The following is a 22,301-nucleotide window of genomic DNA, read 5'->3' as shown; positions in this document are numbered from 1 at the left end:
CAGAGGAAGACAGAAAAAAAAAAAAAAAAAGGATACAATATAATAATTAAATTTTGATTTGAGGAAGTAAACTAATTTTAAAGAATCTAGCATATACAGTAAAGCCATGGTTAACTGATCTTGTATATGACTTTTCTTCTTCCTCATCCCATTTTAAGCTCATGAGACACAAACTGGATAGCAGCAATTTAATGCAAAAATTAAAAGCCAGCTTCTAGTATGTATCCTTGAGTCAATACCAATTCAGCTCAGTCTTTTTCTCCTTCATCATCATTTATGTTCCTGAACAGAGTTGATGTTTCTACTGATCCTGGACCCGTTTGCCCTCAGATCCATTCCCTGTCTTCTCTGTTTGATATTGTGAGGAGCTGACCCTTGCGGCCTCCTTTCCTTCATGCAGACCTCTGATTTGTCTCACCATTCCCTATTAGGTCTCCCATTTCTTCCATCACCTGTTCTCTGCACTAAAGTCCCTCAGGTGGTTTCCTTTTAGACTCTGATACAGGGTCAAAATGATAGTAATAGAAATGTCCTACACTCACATTCTTTTTAAGATTTATTATATCTTTTGATGTCCCAAATATCATATTGAGGTAGAAAAGTGTTATAATTCCAATTTGGCATGAGGAAATTAAAATTTATTGAATGGCCACTTTCAGATTTTTCATATTTTCCAGTGAAAATTATAGGGGGACAAATGGAGGCCCAGAGAGGTTAAATAACTTGCCCTAGGTCCCATAGAAGGCTGGTACTGAATCAAGATTGGAATTCTACATATAAAGACTTTTATGTGCTACATACATATCTGCTAGTCCTGAAAGAGATTCTTTAAAAAGGAAGGCTTCATTTGCAATATACTTGCAAAAGCCTGGGTCATTTTGGGAAATTTTTCAACTAAAAATCTGGACCATAGTAGTTTTCTGCTTAGCACTCATACCCAGGATACTATCCCTAGCATTAATCAAAGTTTAATGTAAAGGTTTGTGGTAGGGCCATTGCTGAGAGAATTTAGCACCTGGGCAAACAACGGAAGAATTCCTGAGGTGTCATGTTTATTCAGTGTTAGGGAGTTATTTATAATTAAACATAAGTTGGGTGCATCCTTAAAGGGAGAAAGAAGGGAAAGAGATGTCACAAAGGAGTAGAATGGGGCACAGGAGTATTGTTGCTAGGTTGCCAGCCTTCCATCCCACTGCCTTGGTTATGGTGGAGGGATAGTGAGTGGTGGGTTATGAATGAGGTCTTTTTTTACAACCAGCTGAAGGGCATTACCTTGCCTTCCTCTCACAGCTGGCTTCCTGTCCTCTGTGGTAACATGGGCTCCTGAAGTGTAGCATCATAAATGGCTGCTGTGCTTTGTTGTAAAGTAGAGGAGGCTCTGCTTTGCATTTACATGCCTATCTTTCTTGAAGGATCTTTGAAATATTATAGTAATTGTCATAATACCTGCAAAAATATATAAGAACCAGTATCCCCATTCGTAGAGGGAGTTGGAGTGTACAATGATTTGGAATACAAGAAGTTCAGCCCCTACATTTACAGGTAAAATTCTAATTGTAAATTCAGGATTCAAAGACTCTAGGGATTTCTGAGGTATCCAGAATTCCCTCATTTTTGAGAATACCTAAATAATAAGGATAATAAAATAACAGCAACAACAGTAGCTAATATTTCTTTAGGGCTTAATTTGTACAAGGCATTATTTGAGCGTCTTTATGTATATTAAGGTATTCAGTCCTCACTCTCTGTGGGGATGAGTATTTTATTCCCTGACCCTCCCATTTAAAAGTGTAACTCCTCTGCAACCAGCCTGTTGAAAAAAAAAAAGTGTAACTCCCTGCCTTGCAGTCTCTTTCCTTCTTCTGCTTTATTTTTCTCCATGGAAAAATATCACTTATAACATTGTATTATCTATCCCTTCTGATAGTAGCCCCACCCCCCATCTCCCATTATAAGCTACTTGAAATCAGGGAGTCAATTTTGTTCACTTCTGTATCCCCAGTGCCTGGCACATGGTAGGCACATAGAGAATATTGGTTGAACGAATGAATGAATCAGTCTCTATTTTACAGATGAGGAAATTGTAAATTTCCCAGGGTCACATATTGGGTAATAGGACAGTTATGGGGCACTGAAATGTTCTCTAAAATTTTTGATAAAGCTAAAGTTCTTTTAACTCTATTTCTAGGAGTGTAAAAGGACCTTCCTTTCTTCTCATCCGTAGAGCTCCATTTCATGAGCCTCTGGGCTCTTGAGCTATCTTACAAACTGAACATTTTTTTCTCCAGTCTTCACCCAGTGAGCACAAAGCATGATTTGTCTTTTATTGTGAGAGTTTAGTAACAGGCAAGAATTCAAAAGTCTCATTTTGTAAATTTTATTTTAGGCTGTTGAAGCAATGATACTTTAGGGATATTATAAACTCAAAAGAGTTCAGTGCCTTCTTCTCTTTCACTCTTTCCCTTTAGTGGGTAGGTGACAGAGAGGTAGGCCATACAATTAAGACTTGAGTCCAAGATTATTCAGTAAGCCACCTGTCCCAGAACTATTCATTATGGTGCACTTCTTTATCCACTTCACACACACACACATCTTTAATCTTGGTGATTTGTGTGGCTTTTAGAAGAAAATTTAATTCTGGATGTGGTTAGGCAGAATATGAATGGCTAAGATGTGGTGACTGATGAGACGGTGGCGGGGGTGGTGCGGGAGGCGGTGGGAATAAAGGAAACAAAAGTCTTAGGAAAATCTCCAGTAGGCTCTTACTGACTAGAAAGTGTGGGCCTACTAAGAGAATGTATGTAATCGGAGGATGAAGAGTTATTGCTTAAAATTTTATCTTTTTTCTTTCTCCTGGAATATAAAATCATATCTATACTTTCTGGCATAATTTTCTCTTACATATTCCATGGATATTCCCTATTGGGAAGCAGTAGACAGCATTACTTCTTAATTTTTGTGTTCAGGCAACATTAACTCTTGGTTACAGTAAGCTTTTTTGCCTTTCTGTCATATTATGGACATAACAAGTTTTAGGTTTTCTGTAGGTTGTTTTTCCTAAAGTGCTGGAACATGAAGAAATGGATTATAAATCATTTCCCTCTCTTCCTCTGTTCTTCCTTTTCTTTTCCATTTTTAAAAATCAGGGACTGTCTCAAACATATATTAAAGTTCACGAAAAATAATACAAATATACTGGCCATATTTAATAAATAAAAACATATAGCCATGTTTACTTTAAAGCTTTTTATTTTTATTTTTTGAGAAATATGCATTAAAGAGTTAAAGTCTCCTTTTTATCTTTTCCTAATCCCCTTCCTCCCTCTCCCTTCCTCAAGATCTTCACTATTTTGAGGTTGATGTGGATCCTTCTACTCTGTGTTACCATAGGAAAGTAATTTCTTAATGAAGTTATACCTGTATTTTAAACTTTTGGTTTCAGTGGGCAAGTAACTCATTTTATGGTTTCTGTCTCAGGAGCCATTTTCAGTGACTCAAATAGATCTTTTTCATTGTTGACTTTTCATTCCTAGGTAACAGCATAATGTTCCCATTTGAGCTATTTCTAAAGATTATATTTAACTACTTAAAATATTTTTGGTACTCTGATCTATCAGATGTGTTATTAACTGTGTTATATATGATTTGTTAGTAACATTCCTGAAATGTCCTTTAGAAAGCCTTTCTATTCACCTTTGGAATCAGGAAGAGAATTAAAGGAGAAGACACAAAGGATGATTTTACATTTTTCAGGCCAAGTTATCATTTGAGAGACTGACATTATAAGCCACAAAAACTCAAAAGAAATATATATTCAATGTTTAATAGCAGGACAAATATCTCTTAGCTTAATAGTTTATACATTTTTATGTACTGTAATCTTACAGTCAGCAGCATAAAGAATTTAATGTGATACTGCAGTATGCTTATGGTTAGTTTAGACATGAGGACAGTGCTAAAGGAGAAAATCTAATGACTGTGTTGTTTGTTTTGTCAAAATATGTTACCTAGCTCCAGATTTTCCTATTTTGGAGAAGCAGAACTGGTTGATACATCTCCACTATATCCGGAAGGATTACGAAGCATGCAAGGTGAGAGATTGCAGTGATAGAGAAAATGTGAAGCAGGATGTTAGCTAGGCCACACAGAATGTGGCAGTTTATAGCCCAGTAATATATAAATCCTGTTTCCCCGCATTTTGTGTATTGGTTAGCTTTTACTATGATAGTTATGCTTAACAAACACCCTCAAAATTGCAGTGGCCCCCAACAGACATTTATTAATTGCTCATGGGCTTTCAGATTGGCTGTGGGTTGGCTGGGTATGACTGTAGGCTGTGGGTCAAGTTCAGGTATTTTCCATGTGTCTTCTCGTGTAAAGACCAAACTGAAAGAGCAGCCACTCTTTGGGACTTGCTGGTCTTCTGGTGGAGACAGATGTTCAGCTCAGTTCAGTATATCATCTAACTTTTTGATCTTTGGATAGGTGGAAAATGGTATTTCATTTAGATTTATTTTATAGTTCTCTTATTATGATGAGGTTGATGATCATTTGTATATTTAAAAACCATTGGTATTTCCCTGTCTCTATTTTTCTCTTTGGTAACATACCATGTATGTTACAAACTTGCTAACAGACTGTAGCGATACTAACATGCAAAATATATCATTGGTGTTGTGTTTTTTTGGCACTTGGAGCTTTGTAATCCTTCTCAGGCTGTGGTTTTTAATTTATACCTGCGGCATTTATACCTATGGCAATGCACAGAACTAATAACATTTAGTACCAGTATGGATCTGGAGAGGTTCTCTTTCTTTTCCTTCTGTGATATTACTTGGAAATTTTTTCATATTTTTCTTAGCTTTCCTAGTTAGATTTTAGAAAGGGGTTGGCAAATGTTTTCTGTATTGGGCCAGAGAGTAAATATTTTAGGCTTTGCAGGCCACATACAGTCTCTATCTCATATTCATCATCATCTTATTCTTTTAAATAATCCTTTAAAAATATAAAAACCATTCTTAGCTTGAGAGCTGTACAAAAGTGTACGGGGCCTGTGAGCCCCATAGTTTGCTGATCCCTGTTCTAGATAAAATAAGTAATTAGAAGAAGAGAGCTGTGATTTAAAAGACTGAATGAACTACTTTATTAGTCATTACTAGTACCCTAGGCTTCTTACATGTTCCCCTTGTCCATGTCTACCTTTTCTTTCTTTCTTTCTTTCTTTTTTTTTAATTTTTTTTTAGAGGCTCAGGCTGAAGTTCAGTGGCGCAATCACAGCACACTGTAACCTTGAATTCCTGGGCTCAAGGGATCCTCCTGCCTCAGCCTCCCGAGTAGCTGAGGCTACTCAGCTAATTAGCCTGGCTACTTATTTTTATTTTTTGTAGAAATGGGGTCTCCTTATGTTGCCCAGGCTGGTCTTGGACTCCTGGCCTCAAGTGATCCTCCCACAGTGCTAGGATCACAGGCGCGAGTTACCACACCCAGCCATGTCTACCTTTTCTTAAAGACTTGAAGAAACTTAACCACTGTTCAGAAGTATTTTTCTTCCTCTTTCAGGCTGTTATCAAAGAACAGCTTCAGGAGACTCAGGGGTTATGTGAATATGCTATCTATGTCCAAGGTAAGATACGAATTCTCTTCTTGCTAGAGAAATATGCTTTGCCTAGATTCTTGAAAAAGAGCAAATAATTTAGGAAATATTTAAATTCAAGTACAGTCACGCATCCATTAATGATAGGGATATATTCTGAGAAATGCACCATTAGGCATTTTTGTCATCGTATGAACATTGTAGAGTGTACTTATGCAAACCTAGATAGTATAGCTTACTACACATGTAAGCTATATAGTATAGCCTATTGCTTCTAGGCTACAAACCTGAACAGCGTGTTATTGTACCGAATATTGTAGGCAGTTGTAACACAGTTGTAAGTGTATGTAAACATAGAAAAAGTACAGTAAAAATACAGTATAAAAGAGAAAAAGTGTATACCATGAAAGGAGTTTGCAGGATTGGAAACTGCTCTGGGTAAGTCAGTGGTGAGTGTGCTGCACTTTTGTATGACTGGAGTGCAGAGGTTTGTTTACACCAGCGTTACCACAAACAGGTGAGTAATGCATTGCACTATTATGATGGCTATGATGTCACTAGGCGATAGGAATTATTCGTCTCCACTATAATTTTATGGGACCACTGTTGTATATGTGGCCATCATTGACCAAAACATTGTTATGTGGTGCATGACTATAAATGTTCCACAAATTCAGTATTATCTTTTTTTTTTTTTTTTAAATCTGAACATAATTCTTGGGCTGGATTTGATTTCAGAAATGATTAGTACGGTTAAAAAAATTTACTACCGTTATTCACTGTTCTTTTAGTTTCTGGCTAGTGTTTTTCAGAATGGATGCTTAGGATTCCTGCCTCATGCAGTGGATTTCAAGGCCAGAAGATGTTTTTGGAAGGGTTCCTTGTCAAGCTAAAAAAAAGATGAGAAAGGGCTTGAGGATTTTTGTAAGATGAGTCAGGATAAGGGGAGGAAGCCTAGAGGTACACAGGATAAAGCGGAGAATAAATTAAATGCATCAGAAACCACATATAGGAACCCCCGACTTCAGTTTTATACTTTTAGTGCCATAAGTAGCATCCTTACTTTTTCCAGGAACTTTCTTTCTTTCCTTTTTTTTTTTAATTTTTTTTTTTATTTTTATTTCAGCATATTATGGGGGTACAGATGTTTAGGTTACATATGTTGCCCTTGCCCCCCCGCTTACCCCCTAAGTCCGAGTTTCAAATATGTCCATCCTTCGGGTGGTGCGCATTGCACTCTTTGTGTATGCAAATACCCGTCCCCTCCTCCCCCCTCCCTCTTTCCTTCTTTTTAGAGACAAGGTCTTCCTCTGTCACCCAGGCTAATGTGCAGTGGTGTCATCATATTTCACTGCAATCTCCAACTTCTGGGCTCAAGGGATCCTCCTGCCTCAGCCTCCTGTGTGGCTAGGACTACAGGTGCATGCCACCATACCTGGCTGATTTTTCTATTTTTTTGTAGAGACAGGGTCTTGCTCTTGCTCAAGATGGTCTTGAACTCCTGACCTCAAGCAATCTTCCCACTTCAGCCTTCCAAAATGCTAGGATTACAGGCATGAGCCACAAGACTCTTTAATGTAAATGAATGGTTTTGTTTACCGTTCATCACATTTATAGACTTCAGATTAATATATAATTTTCAGACATAATTGTAAAGATAGTGACACATTTAGGACATCATAGCAAAAAAAGAAAAGCTCTTTTATTCCCAATATCACAAGATCCAGACTTTCAGTGCTTGATAAATTCTTCTGAAAACTTAGGCCTAGGGAAAATTATTGATTCTGATTAGTTGCTATGCTGAAAACCAAAGTCTGAAATATTACTTTATTCTTTGCCAGAATCTCTCTATTGGACTTGGGATATTGATTCTGCTTACTCCATTTGAGAGCTCTCTTTGAAAACTATCAAGTGAAAGTCTGAATTATCATAATAAATAAAGCATCTGGTAGGGAAGCACCAAAATGTTCTTATTGTGAAGAGTTTGTGTGATAATTTGCATGGGAACTGATTACGTATGTGGCGGATGCTGGGAGTAGAGAAGTAGCTACTTTATTTGAAAAGGTTTTGGCTTATCAACAGCTTTTGTTGTTTCAACTCATCTGAAGTCATATCTGTGTTAAAGACAAAATTATCTTTGGATTTCTTTGATGTGGTTTCCCACTTTCTTCTCCAGTTTTTCTGATGCCAGGCTCCATTCTTCCCAGAACATGGTTTTATTTTCTGCATTTTCTGTTTCTTGGCAGCACTGATATTTCGCCTGGAAGGAAATATCCAAGAATCTCTAGAACTCTTTCAGACATGTGCCATTCTCAGTCCTCAGTGTGCTGATAACCTCAAGCAGGTGGCCAGATCTTTGTGAGTATTGGTCACTTGGAGGCTGTAGGCACTCACAAAGAACAGCGGAAAAGGCATTCTCAGGCACAGCCTGCTGCTGGCAGCCTGATCAGCCTGATGCATAGGGGGAAAGTGGTTTAATAGGTATAATGGGATTTGTTTTGAACAGCATGGATTAATTTTGAAATTTGAGAAAATGAAATAACTAATATTAAGGAACTAAGGATTTAAAATACTGTACATTCTAGTTTGATGGGAGAACACTGATACTGTTTACCATGGAAATAGTGACATCTTGTGCCCAAGTCCTCTAATCATATTAGCAACCCATGGAATTTTTCTCATCTACTCTTCTAATACTTAACATAATACTTGACACACAGTAGGTTTTTAGTAAGTACAGACAGTTCCCGACTTATGTTTCAACTTAACATGATTTTTCGACTTTATCGTGGTGCAAAATTGGTATGTATTCAGTAGAAACTGTACTTCGAGTACCCATACGACCTTCTGTTTTTCATTTTCAGTACAATATTCGATCAGTTACATGAGATATTCCACACTTTATTATAAAATAGGCTTTGTGTTAGATGATTTTGTGCAACTCTAGGCTAATGTAAGTGTTCTGAGTACGTTTAATGTAGGCTAGGCTAAGCTATGATGTTCAGTAGGTTAGATGTATTAAATGCATTTTTGACTTAACAATATTTTCAACTTACTATGAGTTTATCAGGACGTAACTGTTGTAAATTGAGGAGCATCTGTATTTGTCGAGTGAATTTCCTGAAGCTTCCTAGATGGAAACAACCTCCAAGTCTTAATAAGCTGTTAGGTATACCCTCTTTCCGGTACTCTGTTCCATGGAGTTCCCATCTCCACTTTCTTACCTGCATTGTCATTCATAACTGCATTGTTTTTACAAAGAGCCTGGTTTTCTTATTTCTCTCCAAATTCATGATCTAATATCAAGGAAAGGGACTTAGGCTTGGAAGGAAAAGACATGTCCCTAATGGATGATGATAAATGATGGCACCTATTGCTTACCAGCAAGAATATCACTTTTCTTGTTTCTTTTTTGGTCTACATTTCGTGTACATTGTAGGAAAAAAAATTATAGAAGACTTTGACTAAAATTGGTGTAGAATGAGACTAAGGCTCTGGAACAGCTGCCAATACAATCTGTACAAAGAAAGCCTCTGCTGTTGGTGTATAGCAGCCTCACTGGCCAAACCAGCACAACCAGCTCATAGGGAAAAGGCTTCCAGAATTCTCTGCTGCGAAATATGAGTAAAATGTGGGACTAGTGGGGTTAATTGTCTAAGAATTTTGAGGTAATAATTATGGAAAATATATCTTCCACAGATTTCTTTTAGGAAAACATAAAGCTGCCACTGAAGTATATAATGAAGCAGCTAAACTTAACCAGAAAGATTGGGTAAGTAGGGAACATTGAGATCTTTCTTATTAGTAAATATGCTGGTGGTTCCATTTATCATATAGCTGTCTTATGTTATTATTTCTGAATTCTTACATGCCCAAAATGTCTTTATTTCATCCTCATACTTGATTGATGATTTATCTAAGTATAGGATCAAAAATCATGTTGTCTCATAGCTTTGCAGACATTGCTGCGTGGTTCTCTAGGAGTCAGTGTTGCCGATAAACAGTCTTTTACCAATCTGATTTTGTTGATAACTCCATTTTCCTCTCTAGAAGCTTTGGGTATTTTTTCTTTATCATTGGAGTTCCAAAATGTCAGCAATAGGCATCTAGTTGTGTTTTGTTTCTCTCCCATCTGTTTGACACTCAGTTGGCTCTTTCATTCTGAAGACCCTTGCCTTTGAGCGAAGGGAATTTTTTTTTTTCTTTTTTTCTTTTTTTTTAGACAGAGTCTCACTCTTTTTGCCTGGGCTAGAGTGCCGTGGCGTCAGCCTAGCTCACAGCAACCTCAAACTCCTGGGCTCAAGCAATCCTTTTGCCTCAGCCTCCCGAGTAGCTGGGACTACAGGCATGCGCCGCCATGCCCGGCTAATTTTTTCTATATATTTTTAGTTGTCCAATTAATTTCTTTCTATTTTTAGTAGAGAGGGGGTCTCGCTCTTGCTCAGGCTGGTTTCGAACTCCTGAGCTCAAACAATCCGCCTGCCTCGGCCTCCCAGAGTGCTAGGATTACAGGCATGAGCCACCGCACCCGGCCAGGGAATTTTCTTTGAGTAATTCTTTGATTATTTTTTCCCCTCCATTGTCTCTTTGTATCAATTGGAGATTTTGTGTAACTGCAACAGAAAATTTGACTAAACATTGGCTTTGCAAATTAGGGGCTTATTTTTTATTCTCACGACATAAGAAGTCCAGGTAAGTAGTTGTTGGCATTGATTTTGGTGGTCCTTGGTTGTCAAGGCTGAGAGTTTTTCCTCATGGTTACAAGATGACTGTTGCAGCTCTGACATCACATCTGCATTCCAGGGAGGGAGAAAGAGGAAGCAACAAGGAGAAAAGGACAGAGCCTATATCAGGAAAGTGCAACTTTCCCAGAAGTCCCCAGCAAACTTCCAGTTATGTCACATCAGCTACCCCTTCTGTAAGGAAGGTTGGAAAATGTAGTTTTTAATCTGGTCACATTGCCATTCTAAACAAAACTAGGGTTCTGTTAGGAAAAAAAGGAGAGTAGATGTTAGGTAGATAACTAATGGTATCTGTCATACTGTTTTCCACTCTCTATTAGACATGTTCTCTACCTATTCTCCATGTCCCTTAACTTGCCTCTCTCAGTTTCTACCTCCTTTTTCTTCCTGTAATAGCCTCTCCAATATCTCTGATTCTCGAAGGTCTGTTCTGCTTCCCAGAACTATCCTTTTCTTCCTCTCTTCATTTTGGTTCTTTTTTTTAATGTTGTTGTTTTTTTTTTTTTTAAGTTTTTGATGATTATTGGAGAGACATAAATATCTATGAGTGAAGAATTAGATTTATTAGTACAGAGAATTAGCATGGGTTTCTTCTGCAGTTCTTATGGCACTATTATTTTTGAAGTGTGTTCAATTTTTCAGTCAGTTTTCTTTTATGGGTCTGAAGAGTGAGTTATTTTGAGTCTTTATGCCATGGAGTATTTTATAGCCAACAGTCAGAGTGAAGCTACAGATAAAAATTTTTTTACTTTTTCATTCAGTTATTTTTTTCAACAAATGTCTGCTATATGCCAGGCACTGGGCTAGGGGTGGGGAACCTGCGACTGGGCTATGCTTTGGAGATGCAAAAGTGGACTGGTGGATTATGAAAATCAACTAGAATAGGAAATACAGGAAGGAAGAGGAGCAAGTGTGGGGAGAAGGTGATGATAACAAATTAGAGTTGAATCCTGCCTTTCAGAGGATTTTGGACGTAAGTTTTAGGTTCTGGTATCTAAATCGAGATGTGTCCAGTGTATGGTTGGATATAGAAATCTAAGACGAAAGTGTTCTAAGCTAGAGATGTACATTTTGGAGTCAGCAACATAAAGGTGGTGATTGTAGGAGACCCAGGCCCTGGAACAGCTGCATTGGCAGCTGTTCCATGAGATTGGATGAGATCACCCTGCAGTGAGCTGAGGATGGAACCCTGGGAAAAAACCAATTTCAAAGGGCTGAGCAGAAGAAAAGAACCCATAGAGGGAGACAGAGAGGAGGTGAAGTAGGAGAGCTCAGGGTCAGAGGGGGAATGGAATGTGTCTGTTAATCTATCCAGTTCGTTAAAAGAGCTCATTTGGTATTAACTGACTCACTTGGGATAACCATTGCATTGGCATTAGCAGAAGTAGTCATTCTTCAAGCAGCCAGCACTCTACCCTAGGTATTTCGTAAGTTCCTGGAGAAAACCTTGTAACCATACTTTTCTGGACTCATTAGGGTATTCCATAATCTGGCTTCAACAGGGGAGTAATCATTCCTCCTGCCATTATCTTACTTGACTTTTGGAACAGCTCTGTTAAACAGGGAGAATTTCCCCTATTGACAAGTGAGGGAAGAAGCTGAGGCTTTGGAAGGTGGAATAACTTGCCAAAGGCACACGGTGAAGTAGTGACAGAATCAGAGATAGAATTCAAGCATAGAATCTAGGATTCCTTACTTTCGGCCTGTGATCTTTCCACCATACCAGCTGCCTTTGTAGGATGTCTGCTGGATTCCCTCCCTCATGAAAGATAGGGTTTGACTCTGATTTGTTTGATTTTCCTTTCCAGATTCCTTTGCTGTCAGTTTGTTTAAGGCATATTGCTGCCTTCTCAAATAGTATCTATGCCAAATGATTTTAAAAGGTTAGGAGTTAGTTAGCCTTCAGGACATTTAAGGGACAAGAAACGCCGTATTTCTCTATCTGTGCATGTGTACGTTGTCATAGCTTGACAAAGTAGGAAATACACAAATTTTGGAGGCAGACCTGAGTTCAGGTCCCAATGCTTTGTAATGTGAACATGATTTGAATTGTGATTTAAGAAAAAAAGTTTTTTAATGTAAGACATTTGTGAGATAATTGGAAATTTGAACATAATTGGACATCTAATGTAAAGCAATTAATTTTTTTCAAGTACGATATTGTGGGTAGGTTAAAAACCTTATCTTTTAGAAATACATACCGAAATATTTGTGGATGAAATTTTGTGCTTTCTGGTCTTTGTTTACAAAAGTAGTAGAAGTAGATGGGCTATGGATTGGATAGTTGTTGGGACAGGATGATGAGTACATGGTGATTCTGTCTATGTTTATATATGGTTAAAATTATCCTTAGGATATGGAACTGAAAAAGAAGAGAAAAATCCCAGCTGTCACTTTTGAACTATGTTAAGTTAGGCAAACTACTAAATCTCTCTGAGCTTCAATTTCCTTATCTGGAAAATTGAAAAAATTGTAACTATGTTGCAGATTTGCTGGGAAAATTAAAGTAATATATATATGTGGCATAAAGCCTGGTGTATCTGATACATAGTTAGGTGCTCAATAAATGATTGGTGTTCTGCTGTTGTTATTTTAGGAGACTTGGAAAACATTAAATCAGTTGTTATCTCTGAGTCTGGGGATCCAAGATCCTTGGACAAGGACATATCCCCATTACTAACAGGGTGTTCCTTACTACGTTTCCCAAGAGCAGTTTCCTCACCCCTGCTTTCTCCTTCTCTAAAGCTACCTTAAATAAATAAATGGGAGATTTATTATAAAGGAATTTGAGAGAATCCATAAAACAGTATCAGGAGATACAGGCTGTTCTTGTAGTGAACTAGAACTGAAAAGCTGTCAGCATCCAAAGTAGCTACTCTGCATTTTTGCTTCATCTTTTCATTCTGTAGATCAGAGGTTGACAAACTTTTTTGCTAAAGGCCAGTTAGTAAATATTTTAAGCTTTGCAGCTTCATACAGACTCCGTTGCAACTACTTATCTCTGCAGTTCTTATGCGAAAGGGCCATATGAAAACAAGTGGTCATGACTGTGTTCCAATAAGACTTTATTTACAAAAAAGTGCAGGGAATGGATTTGGCCTGTGGACCATGGTTTTCTGACCTCTGCTCTAGATTTCTGTAGATGGCGCCAATGACATATATTCCACCATAGTGGCCTCCAGATGGCACTGTCAGTCCTCAAATCCACATCACATAGTGAATTTAGTGCTTGCCGCTAGCTAGCTTCATTCCAATTCCAGATTCCTAGCGAAAGGATTTCAGTTGACTCAGGTGTCACTGTCTTTATCTATAGATAACTGTGGTGGCTAGCAGCCCTCTCAGCAGGGGCTGTGGGTAGTCTCTTCTGAGAAGAGGGCACAAAAGATATGGGTGGTAGGCAACTCTTAGAGAAAAAGGGTATAGAGATAGGCTGGGTATGTACCCCAGGGTACCACGTAGATCCAGGAAGATCACGTTTATTCTGCTTTTATTTCTTATTAATCTATTTTTTATATTAAGGAACTCATTTTGCAGAATTAAATATATTTTAGTATGAACTAGTAAAAAAAAAGCTGACGATAGTGCATGTTTTAAAGTTTAAACTTTGCTGAGCAGGAACAATCGCTAGATGTCTATTGTTTCACTCTCATACTTACTGTGGAATTACACCTAAGCTGTTTTCCTTTCTTTTGTGTGTAGGAGATCTGCCATAACCTAGGAGTTTGCTATATTTACCTGAAGCAGTTCAACAAGGTAATTTACAGAAGTGGTAATGGATTTCACTGAGGGTACCCTGCCACTGCTCATTTTGTGTTATTATCCTTAGTGCTTGCAGAGGTTTCGGAAGTGAAAATTGAAAGTGCCTTTATACATTTATCTCCGTTTTTTAATTCTCATTTGGCATCATTCATCTATTTCTTTCTGCTTTTAAGATGAAAGTGGAAAATTCTAGAACTACTATGAGGGAATGGCAATCTAATTGCTTTTCTCCTCTCTTCTTTTTCTCTACACCCAGTTTAATTTTCCAGTATAGAAACAAATGTTTAATAAAACATAAATATCAAAAAGTGAACCCATAGGTCTTAAAGGTATAATCATGACCATGTGAGCTATCTCATGCTCTGACAGCAACTAATTTTAGTTTTTAAGGTCATTAAAAATGAATTTTAAATTTTAAGTTGATCTTATTTCTGAGAATTTTTAGATGTAATTTTTTAGTTATTTTCCATGGTGAGAATTTATATTTCATTTTGGTTAAGCTATAGGCTCTAAGGCTCTTAGAGAAAACAGTTTGAGCTTCTCTTGGTACTCAGATAAAAAAAAATATATCTTAATTGAGGAACAGATGAAATTATTGAGAACTCTGAAAGTTAGTGATGGTGGGGTTGGGTAGTTTCCTTCATAGAGCTCCTATTTAGTGATTGTGAAGTTCTCCAATTCTCCTTTCTCCAGTGCCACCAGGACTGAGGATCTGAATTAGTTAATACCCATTTGACAATGTTTAGTTTGTGTCATTTTGCAGACTGGTGTAACCTAATCTGCCCTTCATAGTCATGAAAAAAAATCTGCACATCAGCAATTGAGGGTGTAGGAGTAACTTTTTCTCCTGTGAGGCAGATAATAAACAATATATATAATATAAATAAATTATATATATATATTTAGTGGGCCCCTTAGGTTTTCTGGATGGAACTATGTTTTATATACTTAGCTAGGAGATTTTTCTCTTCAGAGACTATTTCAAGCAGGTACATTTCTATTCGCAGGATTAATTCAGAGCCTGGGAGGAAGGATTAGTCTTTGGTTAGCCCTGTTCTGAGGAGAAGAATCATACTTATTTATATATTTTTTATTTTTTTGAGACAGAGTCTTGCTCTGTTGCCTGGGCTAGAGTGCCATGGCATCAGCCAAGCTCACAGCAACTTCAAACTCCTGGGCTCAATCAAGCGCCTCAGCCTCCCGAGTAGCTGGGACTATGGGCGGGCATGCACCACCACACCTGGCTAATTTTTTCTATTTTTAGTAGAGATGGGGTCTCACCCTTGGTCAGGCTGGTCTTGTACTCCTGACCTCAAGTGATCCTCCCGCCTCAGCCTCCCAGATTGCTAGGATTATACAGGCTTGAGCTACCGCGCCCAGCCTGAATTATATTTAGATTTTACTGTAAAGCTAACAGGCTAAGCCAATAAAATACCTGGCATTCATATAAATACTTGTTGAATCAGTGAATGACTAAACAAAGCCCTTTTGTTGATCTACTAGGATATAAGCTCCTCCAGAGCAAGGAGTTTGTTTTGTTAACTCTAGTATACCTACCATCTAGAAAGCAGCACTCAATGAATGCTTGTTGAGTGAATAAAGAAGAACAATCTCTTCATTCATTTATCTCACATTGGTGGGGAAAATGAGGCCCACCCTGGGGAAAGTTGTACAGTTGGTCAGTGGTGCAACTGGGATTGAGTTTAGTGTAGTACTCTACACTGTAATATGATGTCCCTTTTGACTTATGAAGTATAAGACGTGGGTGCGTGAATGTCAAGCAGAAAACATTCAGAAAGATTAATAATCTTGTATAAATTCTCCCAAGTGGCTCAGAAGCAGACGTCCCATGTTGCCAGCTGTCCTGTCAGCAAGGACAGTTTTGTTATGTTTTGGTGTTTGGGTAGTGGGGGTTATTTGCTGAAATATGATGTTCCTACATCTGTACAGCAGGAGCTCTGGACAATATAAAGCCATTGTTTTTTAATGGTAGTGATTTGGTTTTCTTTGCTCTTTCAAACTTGTCAGGCACAAGACCAGTTGCACAATGCCCTACATCTTAATAGGCATGATCTGACTTACATAATGCTGGGTAAGATCCACTTGCTGGAGGGAGACTTGGACAAAGCTGTCGAAATCTACAAGAAAGCAGTGGAGTAAGTATGTCTGTTTCATTTAGAGAGATAGTAACTAAAAAAAAAAATCAAGTGGATATATGAACTCCCAAGCCTAACAGAGGGAATTTGTTTGACTGATTACTGGTTGTATGTGTTAGAGTAAGGTTAAACTGAGGTTAGGTTAGGAGTTCCCAGCATCTTCCATAAGGTATAATAGACTGTATTGCTTACCTTTCAGGATGGCTGCTCTAGGTTAGCTGGGCAGCTCTGTTCCACAAGGTCAACCAGGGATCCAGCTTTCTTCCTTGTAACTCACATTCTTCAGGTTGTCATCTTCACCTGCCTGGTTGAAACTGAATGTAACATCCATGTTCCAGGTTGTGGTGGAGGGAGATAGTATGGGAATAAGCATCTGGTAATAAGTTTTAAATGACCCAGAGATTTCACATATCATTCCTGTTCACATTCCATGGTTCAAAATTAGTCAGGTGGCCACACATAGCTGCAAGGGAAGTGGTTAGACATGTACTCAGGAGGAAGGGAAGAATAGATTTGGGGGTCAACTAGCAGCTGCCATTTTGGTTTTATACTTTACAGCAGATCTTATGTTTTCAGAGATATTCTTAAGGACAGAAATCTGCTTTAGTAATAAACATCTGGCCTTATTAGCATGAAACCAGTATCTTGCTTTTTTAAAACATCACTAGGATGATCCATATTCCTATTGATAATGTAACTGACTGGCTTTCCCATGGTGGTGTTTCATGTTTCCTCTCTAGAGATGCATGCTATCTTATCTTTTCTGTATAGCATCTTGTCCTGTTTCTTTTAAGTGGGATAGCTGTAGCAAAATACTTTAAGTGTCTCATTTGTTTGGTCACTTAATAGAATGTCTAGTCTGTGGTTCAAGGCCTATTATTTCTAATAATTACACTCTGAACTAAAATTGGATTTCTATTAATTTATTAATTACCTTTGTCTTCTACCATGGTAGTAAATTTTCTGGTTATATCAGTCACAACACTGCTTTCTGAATTTTCTTCAACTACATTTTGTATCTAAAAAGGCAGAAAAATCCCTTGGTTTGATAAGCTACAAAAGAGATTTTTGTCATTAAGAACCTGTTTATATGGGCAAGTAGTAAGGAGTCATATAACACATATTAAGTGCTTCTGTGGTGCTAGGTAGTAGCCCTGTTCCCTGACCCCTGCCTTATAGAAGTAGACTTTTTGAGATTAACACACATAAATCCTAAGAGAGACGTTCTTCAGTGACTGGTCAAGGACTTGAGTCACTAAATTTCCCAAAGGAAAAATGGGGACAGCTGACAATTTCGAGCTAGAGACCATTGTTCATGACCAACAGCTTTGGAGAGAGTAGTCATGTTGTAGCCAGGGAACGGATACTGCCAGAATCACAGAAGTTGCCTGGCTTTGGGAAAGGAAGTGATCAAAATAGGTACTTATTATCGCAGAAAGTGAAAGGCAAATTCTCAGTTTAACTGAGAAATCGTTGTGTGGCCAGCTCAGACCTCCCTGTCTGGGGCTGCGGCTTTTCTGGTTCTGGTGTCCCTGCAGGTAACCGGTGCCCTACTGCAAGGGCAGGAGACATTGTTGCTTGCCCTTTGGTGTTATAACTGTTGAAACTGTCTGATGATCCTGTAGTCAGATTATCTCAACTCACTGTTGCTTTGGTTTTGTGACAGAGACAAATATTAATGAGGGATTGAGAAGGCAGGTAGTGTTTTACATATGCCAGTGTCTACCTCCAAAGGCCAATGGCTAATTCTTTCCTAGAGTTGGTATGTGGCTTCCTTCTTTTGTTTAGTTTGGCTATTCAGTGTGGCTTTTTGTTTAATTTGGAGAACATGGCATTAGGGGCCTTGGGATCCTAAATTACGTAGAAAATTATGCTGCCTGGTGTTTTGAGCTCATTGAGACAGAAAAAAAAGAAATCCCACAAGAGGGAACTGGCTAAACTATGTGTGTTCTAGATTGATTTGGTTTGTAAAGCATTCTTCTTTAATTTTATCTGTGTGATCAAGACAGTCACACAAAACATTCCATAGATTCTTTTTTTTTTTTTTTTTTTTTAACCTTCTGTACAAACATCTCCTAGAATCCATAGATTCTTTCTTAGGACTTTGGCCCTTAAGAAAGGAGTCTGGATTGTAAGTCCTATTTCTTTCTTGCTGAGCAGTCCTCCCTACAGCCAGGGTTGAGATGACCTACTTCTGAAGGAAAGGCCCAAATTGTCTTCCGGTATTTCCATGGGGAGTAGCAGTCTCAGTAGAGTCTCTCAACTGTTGCACGAGGGCAGATTACTGTGCATGCATCTCATGGTCTCTCATCCACATCTTGTTTCTCTCTGAGCGTCTCTGTGTTGCAGGTTCTCACCAGAAAATACAGAGCTTCTTACAACTTTAGGATTACTCTACTTACAGGTAATGAAAACTCTTTACTCATTCATACATTGATGTTAGAAATGCTTTTGGGTTTGTGTGTATGGTGGTTTTCCTGCATTTTGATATTTAACATATTTTACTGAAGGTCATATGAAGCACATGAACCTTGCTTTCTGTATTAAGTATTCTTTTTTTTTGAGACAGAGTCTTGTTTTATCACCCAGACTAGACTGTAGTGGCATCATCATAGCTCACTGCAATCTCAAACTCCTGGGCTCAAGCAATCCTCCTGCCTCAGCCTTCGAAGTAGCTGATACTACAGGCATGTGCCACCACACCCAGCTAATTTTTTCTATTTTTGGTAGAGACGGGGTCTTGCTCTTGCTGAGGCTGATCTTGAACTCTTGACCTCAAGTGATCCTCCTGCCTTGGCCTCCCAGAGTGCTAGGATTATAGGCATGAGCCAGTGCACCCGGAGTGTATTTAGCATTCTTTACTAAAGGAATTAACTTAATTTTCTGCATTTGAATTGGAAGCAATTCTATTTTAGCCTAGTGCATTTATAATGTTTATCTAACCAAAGAAATAACATATATGTGAAATAACTGGTCTTGGGGGCTGTTATTTTGTTGTGGGAGGAGAAACTGTGATGCAAGTTAGCACTTCCTAGGGCTTTAGGACAAATGCCATTTCTGTTTTGTTTTTTGTTTCCCCCCCACCCCCACGCCAGAACCTTATAGGGAAAGAGAGAAGGCAAAGCATACTTTATCTAGAATAAGTCTCCTCTCCCCTCCACAATCCTGAATGTGAATGGGATTCTTTTAGCTCCACTGCTTCTTTGTATCAGCCTGAGGACCTGGGGCCCAGGGATCCCTAGGGACCTCGCTGCACACACCCTACCTCCCTTCCCCCCCATTTCCCAAGTTCCACATTCAGCTGATTCTGCCTCCAGCTCTGGCTCTGTGGTGGCCTTTATGTCTATTTCCTTTTTCTTTAAAAGTAATCAGGAGCTTAACCCTTGGTCTTTCTGGGCTTTGGCTTGGGAGGTTGGCCCCAAGGGAGATGAGGCTAACCAGCCCATTTTCTGCTAAGAGGCATTAATGTGGAACAGCACTGGTGTGACCAAGATGATTCCTAGCAAATAGATACTTTGACCTGATCAGGGGACAAATAGGAGGAAAACCATGAATATGGTAGTTTTTTTCTTTATCTGGTAACTGTAGCTCTTTCCTTTCTTTTTTTTTTTTTTTTTTTTTGGTTGTCAAGAAAACTCACAAAAGTCAAAAGTTAGGGTGTTTGCTCTTCTGGGTTTGGTTGGCCAGACTCCTTAACTGCCATATTGCCCGCTGATGTAAATTTTCTGGATTGCTTTTTTCCCTAGCTCGGCATTTACCAGAAGGCATTTGAACATCTTGGAAATGCACTGACTTATGACCCTACCAACTACAAGGTATTGCAGGGTATGAATCCCCAGAGCCTTCACATAGATGGTCCCCTGCTCCTAAAGGTCATCTGACCGTGGAAAGCAAGGGAATAGCTTCCTCATTTTGAATACCTGAGAAATTACCTTTTTCTTAGAAAAATTATAAGAGGAAGCTCTTCTTATTTGAAAATGTTGGTGTTTTGCTTCTTATCTTCTAAAAGAGCACATTTGTTATAACGGGCCTGTAACCTCTACAGAAAGCAAAATCATAGTGCTGTTAAAGTTTATGTGTTACTTAGGAAATTAGCAATGGTTCCACAACTGTGGTCAAAAATAGTTCTGGTGAAATGACTTCTAGATTCCTAATGAATTTGAGGTTACAACTTTTGTTTAGATGTGACTTTGGGGATGAGAAGGAATGTCATCAAATGGATAAATATCATTGAGGAAGGTGGAGCAAGATAGGCTATTTATTGAAGGACATAAACTCAGTCCTGATTTAGGAAGTCATATTATCCTGACTCTGTTGGCTCCCCACCATGGTACCTTTCCTTAGAGGAATGTAAGGGCTGATCTGATGAAGCCTAAGTCTGACTCACCCTCTGTTCTATGGCAGGAAGAGCTGTAACTTAAGTAGCCAAGGACAGATGTATTTGAAGTGGCTAGGGCACTTGTCATACCAAGTAGAGGCTGCAGAGGACAGATTAAAGGCAGTTTTTACTTAAAGGACTCTGGTATTCATTCTGAAATACTGACTTCCTGCCTATGGCCAAACCACCCTGAACGCACCCAATCTCGTCTGAAATACTGACTTCCGTGGCTAGAAGCAGGAAACAAATCAGATGGTTATAGCCAGTGACATTTTATCTTTTCTCTTTTTTTGTACTGTGCCAAAGGGGGTCACAGTGTGAGGTATGGGGACATTCTTCAGCATTTATCCCAATAGCTTGGATATATTATTTATGTCCCTGGAAGTTTTTCAGTGCCATCTGTGCTGATGGGCCTGCTGAGTATCCACGTGCAGGAATGCTACCTCACTGTGGTGGCCTTTTGGGAATGACTGAATTATTATACTAACTTTCTACGTGCCATGTTTTCAGGCCATCTTGGCAGCAGGCAGCATGATGCAGACCCATGGGGACTTTGATGTTGCCCTCACCAAATACAGAGTTGTAGCTTGTGCTGTTCCAGAAAGTCCTCCTCTCTGGAATAACATTGGAATGTGTTTCTTTGGCAAGAAGAAATATGTGGCAGTGAGTGTCCCCTCGTGTTCCTTGTTTGTGTTCATACATGCGGTTATTGGGTCTGCTTTGCTTGCCCCACCCCCTCATTGAGGGCCTTCTCTCTCCTGTAGGCTATCAGCTGCCTGAAACGAGCCAACTACCTGGCACCCTTTGATTGGAAGATTCTGTATAATTTGGGCCTTGTCCATTTGACCATGCAGCAGTATGCATCAGCTTTTCATTTTCTCAGTGCGGCCATCAACTTCCAGCCAAAGATGGGGGAGCTCTACATGCTATTGGCTGGTAAGAGACATTTATATGGAAAGCCCCCTCCACAGTCTGTAATGAGGGAAAAATGGGTTAGAATCATAGGTCAGTGGCTAAATGTCGCATAGAAGCCATTCGCTTGGAGATCCTATAGGAATGTGGATTACTGTCCTAGAGCTTAAAGAAATGTAAAAGAAAAAGATGACAAAGTAACTGGTTGCTTCTAACCTGGGGGAATTTCATTCAGAAACCAGTAGGTTAAATCAAGATCATCCCTAGTTCACCTTTTACTAATTTTTTCCTCTTGGCTTAACAATTCATTTTTACATATATCGAGTCCAGCTGAGTTCCAGATGTCGAGTGTTAAGAGCTTGGGTGTTAAGTGGGGTCCTGCCTCCACTACTTACTGTGTGTAGTTAGGGTTGATGTGAGGATTACATTAAATATTCAGTGAATAAAATGCATTGGTTTTATTGAAATACTGGTTTTTGAAAACTATTTTGTGGTTATATAATTGGTCTATTACGATTAAAATGGTGGTGGTTACTGTAATTGGTCCCTAGGTGGTAGTTCTAAGTTAAACTATCTTATGTTGAAACCCTTATCTCTTCTGAGCATAATGTTATATAGAATGTGGTTCCATTCTTGAAACTTCATTTTATGCTATACAAATATTACAGTTGATCACAAATATAAGTTAAAATTAATCACTTTAAAATTATATAAAACCATTTAATTTAAAAGGACTGATTAAATATACTTTCTAAGGAATA

General features: G+C 38.6%; 1 protein-coding gene across 1 annotated transcript in view; it reads left to right on the top strand.

Moving 5' to 3' along the window:
- The window catches only part of BBS4 (Bardet-Biedl syndrome 4), a 40,783-nt gene that overhangs the window by 14,605 nt on the left and 3,877 nt on the right, over positions 1–22,301 (top strand). Inside the window, exons 2-12 of the mRNA XM_012640654.1 lie at positions 1,485–1,542; positions 4,012–4,091; positions 5,560–5,623; positions 7,840–7,951; positions 9,293–9,365; positions 14,035–14,088; positions 16,123–16,250; positions 18,600–18,654; positions 19,997–20,065; positions 21,139–21,291; positions 21,393–21,564. Of these exons, the coding sequence (XP_012496108.1) occupies positions 1,503–1,542; positions 4,012–4,091; positions 5,560–5,623; positions 7,840–7,951; positions 9,293–9,365; positions 14,035–14,088; positions 16,123–16,250; positions 18,600–18,654; positions 19,997–20,065; positions 21,139–21,291; positions 21,393–21,564 (1,000 nt within the window). The 5' untranslated portion in view covers positions 1,485–1,502. The remainder of the gene's footprint in view (positions 1–1,484; positions 1,543–4,011; positions 4,092–5,559; positions 5,624–7,839; positions 7,952–9,292; positions 9,366–14,034; positions 14,089–16,122; positions 16,251–18,599; positions 18,655–19,996; positions 20,066–21,138; positions 21,292–21,392; positions 21,565–22,301) is intronic.

Source organism: Propithecus coquereli, unplaced genomic scaffold (assembly GCF_000956105.1).
Source record: "Propithecus coquereli isolate 6110/MARCELLA unplaced genomic scaffold, Pcoq_1.0 Scaffold155, whole genome shotgun sequence".
NCBI lineage: Eukaryota > Metazoa > Chordata > Mammalia > Primates > Indriidae > Propithecus > Propithecus coquereli.
This window is presented reverse-complemented; position numbering and strand designations above follow the sequence as displayed.